The sequence below is a fragment of the Bidens hawaiensis genome, unplaced genomic scaffold, assembly GCF_021521415.1.
Source record: "Bidens hawaiensis isolate Kalapana, Puna unplaced genomic scaffold, B.hawaiensis_p1.1 tig00011744_1, whole genome shotgun sequence".
Lineage (NCBI taxonomy): Eukaryota > Viridiplantae > Streptophyta > Magnoliopsida > Asterales > Asteraceae > Bidens > Bidens hawaiensis.
In genome coordinates this window covers 82,604-95,635 of record NW_027491930.1, presented here as the reverse complement: position 1 = coordinate 95,635, position 13,032 = coordinate 82,604, and the positions used below count along the sequence as shown (strand labels likewise).

Here is a 13,032-nt window from a genome sequence, read left to right as displayed (position 1 = left end):
GATGAGCGTTTTCGGTACGGATACCGATTGGTACCGGTACCGTATCAGTACCGAATTCGGTACCGATTTGGTACCGTCGGTACCGAATCGATACCAAGTTTTGAGTTTTCGGTATCGATACGGTACGGTACCGGTACCAACTATTTCCGAATTTCAGGATTGGAATTTTCGGGATCGGTACCGGTACGTACCGATTTGGTACCGTCGGTACCGAATCGATACCAAGTTTTGAGTTTTCGGTATCGATACGGTACGGTACCGGTACCAACTATTTCCGAATTTCAGGATTGGAATTTTCGGGATCGGTACCGGTACCATCCCAAGCTCATCCCTACTTGCAACCACTTAAAAAAAACATTAAAAACTTATAAAGCACGGACAATATTTCTCCAAATTAACTCATAAACAGTAACATTTTTTCTATCCATCACACAAAACCACCTCCAAAAAATGAAGAACCACACTCACATAATTTAGAAGATGGATTGAGAATGCTCTAATTCCCAAAATATTCTCTTGGTAGAGAGAATCCAAATTTATCCTCCAAAATTTCAAATTCCAAAAATATCCGCTTCAAACTCGTGGTGCCGATGTGTTTGCATACCAAAGATTGCATGCTGACGTGTGTGCAAGCCAAACGAGGCCTAGCTAAGATTTTGGAAGCCAAACAAGGCATGACAACGTTTTTTGCAAGTAATCTTTAATTGGGTTTCCTGGAAACAAACATCTGATTACTTTAATTAATCAACAAATTACGACGACAATTCAAGAAACTTGTATATACAATAAGTATCAATGTCAGCAAACGGAGGAATTAGGCATTGTCTCCGCAACCGAATTCTTTTGGAACTTCAATCGTGGGTTTCTCGGAAACAACCTTCACACCTTTGTTCCAAACCGTCCGATTAGTGCAACTAATAAACAAATTGGGACAATAATTCAAAAAACTTGTATATATGATATGGGTTTTTGAATTCGAACGAAATATCAAAAGGGTTATTACAACTGATTCGAGGTCACCAAAAGGAGGAATTGGGCATCGTCGTCCCTAGCCGCCCGATCAACTTCCAAACGCGTCGCCATATTCTTTTGGAAGTACAGTCATTGTCGCTGGATTTCTTGCCACGTGCCAGGTTTTAATTGAATTTGAAGTTCCGTCGCCCTACTGGTAAAACACATCGTCAAGTCTATTAAAGGGAACAAATTGAGAATTTTTAAAATTGAATGACATTTTGTAGATCTCTCTCATAAAAAATCATTCTGAGAATTTTTCCTCTTTTCATTTTCAAAAGTAACTATTTTTCTATTTACCTTAACTAAGAAATATGATATATTATGAATTTATTTATTTGTGTTTCTGGAAAATTCAAGATGTGAACAGATGTCCTTGACTCACCTTGATGTTTTTATGAATTCACGTGTATACGAATAATATCTGTAGCGAAGAGAGTGAATACATGGAGTCAACTAGTCAAGGGTTGTGTCTTTATAAATTTGGTGGTCAGTGGCGTACGTGGTTTTTCAAGTCTATTTCAGAGACGAGGCTTCTCGACTCTATCTTTTTGTCTTTTCTTATATTGTCAATTTTAGTCGTCAATTTAAGTTCAAAATTAAGTTTTAAAATCGGTATGTTTAAGGTTTTTACTTTTCAATTTTGTAAAATAGGATTTTAGATAATAGTAATAACAATAACAAAAATAATAACAATAATTATTATTATTATTATTATTAAAAGGCAGTCCATCAATTATTATTATTATTATTAAAGGCAATACTTCACTTATAGCCTAGTGATAGGAGGCTTGGGTTCTCCAGTGGAGATCCAAGTTCAAAATCTCACTTGTGTCATTTTTAGGTAATCTCTCATTTAAGTTAGACCTTGTGCAAAGGTTGTCAGTTCGAACCCAGAGTCCTCCCGGGCTTTCGTCACACCGTGTGTTACGTCAGGGAGTTCTGCTTTTGTGATGGCACAATGACTGTCGTGTGGCAGTTGGCATCGGCGGCATGTTTCCCGGGAGAACGCCCAAGCCAAACTTTGAAGCCTGCATGGGACCGGTTAAGACACCATAGTCTGCCTATAGTAGAACATCAGGACTCTCCAAATTTGAAGAGTGCAGTAGCCTAAATACAAGTTAGTCATCGTTTTAAAAATATTTTAAAAGGCAGCATCGCAAGTTTGGTTTATCAAGCATTTGCCATCCAAGTTGAAAGAATATACCTTTTGCCTCCTACTTTAATTAACCATTAACCAATTTTAGTTTATTAATTTTGTGTCACACATGTTTAATAAATATACTCTTTATTCCTCTACTTTAATTACAAAGTTTAGTTAATTAAACTTCTGCCACAATGTTTCACATATATATTTGTTGGTCCCTTAATTTTGGTAATATAACTTTTAATCTTTCAATCTGCATATTTATATTTTGCTATCTCAACTTTGATAACGAAACTTTTATCATGACGAATTCAACTGATACCGAATTTACGCTAAAACACGTGATAGCTTTCAAACATGTAATACATTTAATCCATTCCATCGCAACACTAATCTAACCAACGACTAGTTTCACCTCCGGTACAACCATTTTTTGGCCACCCAACAACCACCACATCAATTCCAAAAATGTAGTTTTTGCCACTAACTTTCCATCTTGACCCAAATCGTCATCCATACAGCCCTCAATTTCTACATTTAACTCAAATCACTTATTGAATTTGATATAAAATGTATTCTAAATTTTTAATTTATTTTTGGTTTTGTTAGAGAGAATCTGAAACATTTTATTTTGATTTGAATGCAACAATTTGTATTGTTACTGTTCAAGCTATAACTTCATCAGTCATGTACTTATGACTTCCCATTTGATTTGCAAGTCACTCACCAAAAAGAGATGCAAATGATTCTTAGATCTATTTATCAACAATGATGCCAAGGCAAAGGGAGAAGGATTCAAATCACTAGCCATATTTTTTTAAATAAATAACTACCGCGAATAACCAATGATTTCATTTTCTTGATTTGCTAGAGAAGATGATTGGAGAAGACAACCAAATAGGGCGCTGGAGTTGATGATCGAAGATGGTGACCACTGACTAGTACTGATAGGGAAAGTTTGAGGAACAGTCGTTTGATTTCCGTTTTTCTTCTTAATTTTTAAGTAAGGGTCTAAACTCTAAACTTATTTATTTATAAATCTAACGTAAAATACAGACGACCATATAACTTACTGATCATAAAACGACGACTTTTTAAACAATGCAAACGACATCCGTAACTTATAATACACAAGGATGAATAATGAAATATGGATAAATCATTGGTCCTGTCCTCTTTGTAACTCACTCTTATAAGCAAATTAAAAAATAAAAAAAAATAAAAAATAATGCTATTTAAAAAGTCAGGGTCCGAATAATTCGAGCAAGATCTCAAGGACCACCGCATATTCAATTTCACATAAGGCTATTTTCGTAATTTCACTCCCCTTCGTAAAACTAACCAGTACTGCAAGTGCAACTACTCTCCTATATCTTTATCTATATCTTCCTTCTTTCCCGGCTCTATATATACACACACACATATAATATACACACACATACACAAAATCCCATACCACAACCTGCTTTCGGATCCGGGTCAAACACCAACCAAACCACCATCAAAGAGATGAAGCTGCTGTTCATGAACACTAACACCGAAAGCATTAGCTCTAGCTCAACATCATACTGTGTGAAACAAAGCAAACCATGTATCGGGTGGGTTGACAAGTACTTCAAGGACTGTTTGTGCAACCTCAGTGATGAAATATCATTCGGGTTAGGAATCGCGAGTCTTGTGTGTTGGGGTGTTGCTGAAATCCCGCAAATCATCACCAACTTTCGCACTAAATCCAGCCACGGCGTTTCGCTTTTGCTCCTCCTCACTTGGATTGCGGGGTAGGTGTTAATGTTTACGTTCAAGGGCGAAGCTTCTAAGAGACCCGGGCCCCACCCGTCTTTTCTTTTTCTCTCAATAGTGTAAACTTAAGCGTTTTTCGTTCAAAAATATTTATATGTATTCAGTCCGCCCCATAGTCAAGCTTTGCCGGTGTTTATATTAATGCCTAATGAAGTTTGTTATATTTTGTCATTATTATTATTATGATTTTGGTTATTTTGTACTACAAATTTTGTACATAATAATAATAATAATAATAATATTTTTATTTTATTATTATTATTATTATTATTATTATTATTATTATTATTGTGTACTAGAAAATTTTGATGTTATTTTGAATATATTATTATTATTATTATTTTGGTTATTTTGATGTTTTGCAGGGATATCTTTAATCTTGTTGGGTGTCTTCTTGAACCCGCAACGGTAAACCTTTAATTAATGTCTTGTTTGCAATTTCTTACGGTTTGTATAAACTTTGAACGTTGTTATTCTTGTGGTTGCAGTTGCCGACTCAGTATTACACAGCTGCGGTAATATTTAAATTAATTAATACCCTTTTGAATGAGTTTTGTAGCATGTTTTAAACGTTAATCATGGAGTATAATTCATGTTTAAACACAGCTTTACACTATAAGTACGATAATCTTAGTGTTGCAAAGCTTGTATTATGATCACATCTACACATGGTTCAAGTCTAGGAAAGCTGATGCTAATGCTAATGCCAACACAGAGGTTAGCACTATAATCTATAACTAATAACTAATAACTCCACCAATTCACCATATGTATCTTCTTTTTTTACATATTAAATTGAACCAAAATTTATGAGTTTTTTAGGTGGAAGAAGTCAAGAGACCTCTTAGACCGCATAGTTTTGAGGAACCGCGCGGTTTAAGTTCAAGAGGTTATGCGATCCGATCAACGTCTCCTAGACAGGACTATTTCTTTACGTATGTATTTATGTTTATGTTTATGCTCATGTTTATGTTTATTTCTTTACCTATACCGGGTTGGTCAGGGTATTTGGGCCGTTAACTAAAAACCCGACCGGGTTTTGCGGTTGGCTGTCGGCCCGGACCCGGCAGGTGAACAGGTGAAACCTATTTTTTCATTAACTCCATATTGAAATGCGCATACCGGGATTCAAACTTTGGTCATTTCCAAGATAAAAGCTTTAGTAATTACTCCATGAGCGAATCAACCAAGCTTTATTAATGTCTTTATTGATCAAACATAAATCATATATATTTAAAAGACAATACATAAAACATAAATAAACATCAAATTTCTTCTTTATATATATATATATATATATATTATTTATAAACACCGGTCCTCACTCTCGGGTTTGAAAACATTGGATGAAAGAATTGAATGTGAGGTCTGTCTGTTTACAGGTCAGCAAGATCAATGGCTGGAAGTGCAACTCCTCCGAATCGGTCTTATCTGTGGACACCAAGAAGCGGTCCAGCTTCTGCAATGGTGGTTGAGGATGATTCATCTTCAGAAGATGAGTCAGCTGTTCAAATACCCAAGCCAGCGACCCAACCAAAGCCTATCCCACGCTCTGTAAGTTCGTTTTTATACGTTTTAATTTGATGGTGTCTTTTAATTTGTTTGTTTTCGTGTTTTTTTGGCTCACTTGTTGTTTGTATCCTTATATAGAAAAGGCTAAGCGCAAAAAGCATACGGGAAGCGCAAATAAAAACAAAAATAATTTCTCAATTTCACGTGAGGATCCCTTTTATGCGAGTTGCCAAATTTTCGAAATTACAACCTATCATGTAAATATTGGAAGTAATGACAAAATAAACTTGTAATTTAAGACAACTAGTGATGTGATATACACGCTTGAAGCTAAGAAAATGATATAATTGAAAATAACTAAAATTTAAGAATAGCGATGAAATCACCTTAATTGATCGAATTCACATATGACAGTTGGACCAAATCGCCCATGGCCTTTGTACTCGTGAGAGGTTGTTTTTAAACCGAACTGAACATGATAAGCCCTACGGTATACAATGATTAGCTAATCACTATGATATTAATTAAGTATTAACTGAAAGCAAATATGGTTGAAATCTTCGATGATCTTTATTAAGAAAATAATCACCCTATATATAGGGAAGAATACAACCAATAAATAAGGAAAAGATATATACAATAAATACAATGATTATCTCTAAATAACTAAACATAATCTATTCCTAATATACATAATAATCGGTTGGCTAAGACACCCCCTCAGTTTGAGCGGGCGGAGGACAGACGCTCAAGCTGGACCGAAATGATTGGAATTGTTCACGAGATAATCCCTTTGTAAATATATCCGCATACTGCATAGAAGATGGCACATGAAAAACTTTAATGTGCCCAAGACGCACCTTTTCTCGCACGAAGTGTATGTCGATCTCGATGTGTTTTGTCCTTTGATGTTGAACCGGGTTATTGGACAAATAGACCGCTGAAACATTGTCACAAAAAACAACTGATGCGCGCGTTAAGGGAGTGTGAAGTTCATGTAGTAGATTCCGAATCCAAGTTGTTTCTGCAACGGCATTTGCAACTCCCCTATACTCAGCTTCAGCACTAGATCGCGAGACAGTAGGCTGTCGTTTAGCAGACCATGATACGAGGTTGTCACCGAGAAAAACACAATAACCCGAGGTGGAGCGTCTCGAATCTGGGCAACCGCCCCAATCAGCATCGGAATAAGCAATTAAGTCATGTGACGCGGATTACATGATCCTTATACCATAATCGACCGTGCCTTGTAAATAACGGATGATACGTTTCATAAAAACAAAGTGAGGATCTCGGGGCTCATGCATGAAGAGACACACCTGTTGAACTGCATAAGACAAATCTGGACGAGTAAAAGTTAAATATTGCAATGCACCCGCCAAACTCCGATATAATGTCGGATCCGAGAATACATCTCCATCTGTAGCATTTAATTTAGATGAAAGATTACCCGGGGTTGAGCATGGTTTGCACGAGGACATGGAAGCACGGGCGATGATGTCCTTGGCATATTGAGTCTGTGACAAGAAAATACCGTTCTTCTGCTGAGTAACCTTAATTCCCAAAAAATGATGTAAACGGCCCAAATCAGTCATGGCAAATTCCCTCGAGAGTGTATCAATAATGTTGTTTAACAGACGGTCATTAGAGGCTGTGAGAACTATATCATCAACATATAATAATAAGTAGGCAATATTAGACGGGTCTTGTTGATAAACAAATAAAGACTGATCACATGTGCTGCTACGAAACCCCTTTGAGGTAATAAAATTAGCAAAACGAGTGTACCATGCCCTTGGTGCCTGTTTAAGACCGTACAATGATTTCTTCAAACGACACACGTGGTTAGGGTAGCGTTTATCATAAAAACCCGGTGGTTGATGCATAAATACCCTCTCATGTAGTTCCCCATGCAAAAAAGCATTCTTGACATCTAGTTGATGAATAGACCAAGCCCGTGACACAGCAAGAGACAAAACCGTGCGAATAGTGGCCGGTTTGACCACAAGACTAAATGTCTCGTCACAATCTACACCAACTGTTTGTGAATTTCCATTAACCACCAACCTAGCCTTATAACGTTCCAATGAGCCATCTGATTTAAATTTATGCCGAAAAAGCCACATGCAACGTATCACGGGACGATCATGTGGACGGGGAACAAGCTCCCATGTCTCATTATCCTGTAGTGCCGTATACTCGGTTTGCATGGAATGCAACCAATTAGGATCAGTTAGAGCTTTGGCATAAGAGGTAGGAATCAGAGAAAGGGAAAGAGTGTTATGTATGGCCGAAGGATTGGAGCGAGCTTTGGAACGAGTGGTTATGGGGTGTTGGTTAAGAATTGGAACGGTGGGCTGGAGTGGTTGGGTAGGCTGGGCTTGGGCCGGAATAGGTGTGGGGGCAGGTGGTGGTATGGATGGGCCGGTAGATTGGGTCGTCGATGGTGGGGCAGGACGAGGACGACGCGAGTATGTGAATGTGTATGGGGCCGTGACCGGGTTAGAAGTGGGCTGAGTAATGGGCCTATAAACGGTAAAACCTGGTGGGGTGGGGTCCTCCAAAAAATTGTAAGAGGTAGGAGGATTAGGGAGTGTAAACGGGAACACGTGCTCATCAAAAGTCACATGGCGGGAGATGTGAACCTTGCCTGTGGTGGGGTCAAAGCAGCGGTAACCACGAAAGTCGGGTGGGTAACCAAGGAAAATACATCGGATAGACCGATGGTGAAGTTTGTGAGGCTGGGTAGCGGATGTGTTAGGGTAACATGCACATCCGAACACACGTAAGTGTTCGTAATCTGGGTGACGAAGATAAAGGGCAAAGGTGGGTGTATAGAAATTTAGGCGTTTGGTTGGTAATATATTATGAAGATAAGTGGCTGTGTGTAGGGCTTCAACCCAAAATAAAGGAAGGAGATTCGCATGAATTAACAGAGCACGAATAATGTCATTTAGGCGTCGAATAATACGTTTTGCCCTTCCATTTTGAGAGGATGTTTGAGGGCAAGAAAACCGGAAAAGCAAACCGTTTTGCTGGGCAAACATTTTAAATAATAAATTGTCAAATTCACCCCCTAAGTCGCATTGAAAGGTTTTTATTTTGCGGTTAAATTGTGTAAAGATTAATTGATGAAATCGGGCAAAAGTTTGGAAGGTTTCGGATTTGTATTTTAGGGGGTAAACCCACACAAAATGTGAAAAATTGTCAATTAGCACCATATAATACTTATATCCTGTTGTACTCGTGATTGGCGAAGTCCATAAATCGCAATGAATAATATCAAACGGTGCAAAAGTAAATGTATTAGATGAATAAAAAGGCAATCTTTTATTATTTGAAAGTTGACAGGAATTGCAAAGATTGTAACTTTTATTACATCGAAAATTAAACTTGTGATTCAAAATATCTAAAACTTGCGCCCCGGGATGTCCTAAACGATCATGCCAAGGTAGGTGGTGAGAAGCGATAAAGGCGGCTTGAGGCGGCGTGAATGTATAAAGATTCCCGGTACTATTGTGGCGAGATAGTGTCTTCTTAGTTTTGAGGTCCTTCAAAGAAAAACCAAACGGGTCAAATTCGACAGACACTTGATTATCACGAGTAAAACGTCTAATGGAAATAATATTTTTAATTATTTGAGGGCTATAAAGGATATGTGGGAGGATGTAAGTTCGGTTTGGTAAAGAGTGGAAGCCCGTACCTGATCCGTTAATTGGTAAAAACATACCATTACCTTCCAATATATTACGACACACAGGATTAGAGTCAGGGATAACAATTTTACCTTGGTCTTTAGTGACGTGGGTCTCGGCTCCTGTATCCATAACATCTGCGTTCCAGGCCATATTAAGAGAGTTAACCTGCAGATTAGCCATTGCTGCGCTTAAATCTGTTGGGCAGAGAGGGTTATACACGGGCTGGTTGAAGCCGGGTGGGGTGAACTAAGCCGGAGAGTACCCGGCAGCCGAGGTAAACCCTGTGAATTGACCCTGGGGAGCCGAGGGAGGGTCAGGCTGCTTGTTGGCAGACCACTGCTACTGCTGGGTCGGGTACGGACATGGTGGAGGTGTCCACCAAGCCCACGGAGGAAACGTAGGCTGCTGTCCCTGATATGCATTCCAGGGCTGCTGCTGCTGAAAGCGACCCCTGCCTCTGCCCCGACGGTTTGAAGCCCCGCCTCTGCCTCTGTTGCCACGTCGATTGTTGGAGGAGTAGGAGGCGTCTGTTGGTTGGTGAATGGAGCCGGCAGAGGGTGTTGCTGCAGTAGCAGCCAAAACAGTGTTCTGAGATCCTTTATGAGCCTCGATCCGAATAACTTCGTCCTGAAGCATGGTGATAGCTTGGTCCCAATCAACACCCTGCTGATTAATCAGAGATGCAGTGGTGTTATATTCGACCGGAAGACTGCGAACAAGCTGAAGAACGAGTCGGGAGTCAGAAACGGGCTGATCAACATCGGCCAGTTGGTTTGCTAAATCTGACAGCTGTTGACAGTAGTCTTCAACAGATGAACAGGCTGCCAGTGTGAGAGTGCAAAACTTTGTCTCGAGCGCCGCTGCGCGAGCCTTTTTGTTGCTCAAGAAAATCTTTTCGAGCTTTGTCCAAGCCGCCCGAGCTACAGTCGTATTGATAAGGCGTTTCAGAAGATCATCCGAAACGGTGCTGTAAATCCATTGAAGAACCAATGCATCGAGTTCTTTCCATTGGGCGTATTCGGGTGAGGTTTCGGCTGGAGGGGCTGAATCATCGATGTGGTGGGATACCTTATATGCAACAGCATGAAGGCGAAACAGCCGGACCCATGCCGAATAAGTAACCTTGATTCCGTCCAAAGTCCGGATCTTGGATTGAATATTCGATACGGAGTAGGCAGGATGAAGGGGTTCGGGTTTGGTGGTCGATGATTCAGCGGAGTCGGTTTTCGTCATGATGACGATGGCCGGACGTATCCGGGAAGGGTGTGATCGGAAAAAAATTAAGGAGAAGGCTCTGATACCATGAAAGCAAATATGGTTGAAATCTTCGATGATCTTTATTAAGAAAATAATCACCCTATATATAGGGAAGAATACAACCAATAAATAAGGAAAAGATATATACAATAAATACAATGATTATCTCTAAATAACTAAACATAATCTATTCCTAATACACATAATAATCGGTTGGCTAAGATTAACAACTAAGCTAACTATATACACGTGGCACATAATACTTCACATCCTTTGCCACATAATCTGGCTCATTGAGATATTTCTTTCCGTTGTTTGTGGGCCCCATAACTCCTCTTGTTGCCCAAGTAATGCTCTTTTTAAATTTGTGTTGTTTCTGTCATATTTCCTTCTGTCTAGCTTGTCTAAATAAGAAAGAGTCTTTCAGCTCTTGGATCAACTCCTAATCAATTATAGACTTAAAAGTCAAGAAAATATATATTAGTGTAAAAAAAATCTAAAACTTTTATGTTTTTGAAATGTGGCAGGCGGGTTACGGAGCGTTCTTGGCGACCTCGTTGAACTTGCCTTCGCATACGAAGGCTTTGATGCAAGTTTATGTTGGCAGGAAGTTGCTACAAGTATGAATTCTGCTAATTGAACCAATCATTTTCTTCAAAATAAATCAAGAAAATGTGTTGCTTAATTAGTTAGTTTTGCAGGAGGGTGGTGGAAGTAGCACTGTGTATGGGCAGTGGTTAGGTTGGATGATGGCAGCTATTTATATGGGCGGTCGAATTCCTCAAATTGTATTGAATGTAAGCCGCGCTTCTTAAAAATCTCGATTGTTATCTGATCAATCTTAAAGTGACTGTTTTTCGTTTCTGTTTTTGTTTTTTTACTGACAGATTAAACGGGGCAGCGTTGAGGTGAGGTCATGTAGAGGCTAATTATATTGCATCTGTTAAAAAATTTCTAACTTCTCAAAATTTACCTTCAGGGTCTGAATCCACTCATGTTCATCTTCGCTCTTATTGCGAATGCTACTTATGTCGGAAGGTCCTCTCTCTAATGCACATCTTTCTCTCTCTCGTCGCGTGTACTGACGGGCTATATATTTGAGTGCAGCATACTTGTAAGAAGTACAGAATGGTCAAAGATTAAAGCCAACTTGCCTTGGCTACTTGACGCGGCTGTGTGTGTGGCACTTGATTTATTTGTATCCTTTTCTCATTTACTGCATTGGACTAAAGACTAACCATTAATGCTTACCAATCACGGCTTGACCTTAACGGATGTAATTTGTACAGATAATTATGCAGTATGTGTACTATAGATACATGCGAAGGAGAACCGATGATGTCGAATACTATGGTGACTATTCAGAAGCCAACAAAAACCAAGTGTCTTGAATGTAACAAGAGCCTTGTTTCTTCAGGTATTCCATTAGCACTTGCTTGTAACAAAACAAGTTGGCTGGGAACTCTTAGGAAGTATAACTTATATCGTTTTCGAGTTCTTCACTTATTTATTGGGTATGTATATATCAACCGTCAGTTATTATCAAAACTCTTTCAATGGCTAATCTATTACATTTGGTTCTTTGTTAATTTGAAATAGTTGATCCACGTTAACATAGTATTAAGCTTTCTCGTCACTCCATCATCTGCCATCATTGCCTCACTGTTGTAGGTGACGTTCTTGTGGTTAAAATGTAAACTTGTAGGTGGCGTTCTTGTGGTTAAAACTTTATGTAAATTCACATGTGGCATTCTTGTGGTTAAAACTTACGGTAAATTCACATGTGAAGAACTTCTTTGCTTTATTTATAAACTAGGTTATTGACCCGTGAACGACAGGTGGAAATATAGAAATCGTCTGACATACATATATAATTTTAAATGACAATAATTTGTAGTATATTTTTTGGGACGACAACATGATTTTTATTACGTATGTAACTTAAATACACTAAATGTAATGTAAAATCATTGAAACATGAAAAAACATTTAAAAACATATATATTTCACAAATAAATATTGTAACTAATACTGCAAACACATAGGCAGTGTTTGGGATTCCTTATGTTTACCTTCTTATGACTTATGTAAAAGTTATAAGTTACAATCTTGAGACTTATTAAACTTTTCTCTCGCATATTAAGCAAGCTCAAACATCTTTTTAACTTTTTAATAAGTTATAAGTCATAAGGAGTAAAAAATAAGGAATCCCAAACAACCCTATAATATAAAACTTAAGGACTTAACATAAGAAATTTTATTGTCAAAAAGATAACTGAAACGTATCATGTAGGTCGTTCTTGCGAAGCATCATGTCGAAAAATACGTACACGTTATATAAGTTCCAACAAAATCGATCCATTTAAATAATGATCATGAGCAAGTACATAAATATTAGAAATTCAAAAGAATTGCGCAAAGGGGTCGCGGTAATACAGAGGATGCAAGCGTTATCCGTAATAAGTGGGCATAAAGCGTCATTTTCCAACTCGGTCCAATCCATTCATTCTTAGAGCTATTTACTCAATCGCAGACATTTCTAGACAAACAGTTTAGCTTTAACCATGTTAATGGTCCCACATTATTGGTTGATAGAGAATCAAAGTG

The 13,032-nt window shown here is 38.3% G+C and overlaps 1 protein-coding gene across 1 annotated transcript; it reads left to right on the top strand.

Annotated features, from left to right (window-relative positions):
- The first annotated feature begins 3,667 nt into the window (after nucleotides 1-3,667).
- On the top strand, nucleotides 3,668-12,138 carry LOC143538852 (vacuolar lysine transporter YPQ1-like). The gene is made up of 13 exons (XM_077032306.1): nucleotides 3,668-3,936; nucleotides 4,324-4,366; nucleotides 4,447-4,473; nucleotides 4,565-4,675; nucleotides 4,781-4,893; nucleotides 5,341-5,512; nucleotides 10,953-11,045; nucleotides 11,127-11,222; nucleotides 11,313-11,333; nucleotides 11,405-11,463; nucleotides 11,533-11,623; nucleotides 11,715-11,842; nucleotides 12,025-12,138. Exons 1-12 carry the CDS (start codon nucleotides 3,668-3,670, stop codon nucleotides 11,814-11,816), a joined length of 1,197 nt encoding a protein of 398 aa, XP_076888421.1. The 3' UTR covers nucleotides 11,817-11,842; nucleotides 12,025-12,138.
- The last annotated feature ends 894 nt before the right edge of the window (nucleotides 12,139-13,032 follow it).

What these genes read in the sequence shown, in the direction of transcription:
- LOC143538852 (XM_077032306.1), top strand. Translation starts at nt 3,668, where the DNA reads ATGAAGCTGCTGTTCATGAACACTAACACCGAAAGCATTAGCTCTAGC. An exon ending in CTCAGTATTACACAGCTGCG is followed by an intron (nt 4,474 to 4,564) that starts GTAATATTTAAA and finishes GTTTAAACACAG; the next exon opens with CTTTACACTATAAGTACGAT. An exon ending in AGACAGGACTATTTCTTTAC is followed by an intron (nt 4,894 to 5,340) that starts GTATGTATTTAT and finishes GTCTGTTTACAG; the next exon opens with GTCAGCAAGATCAATGGCTG.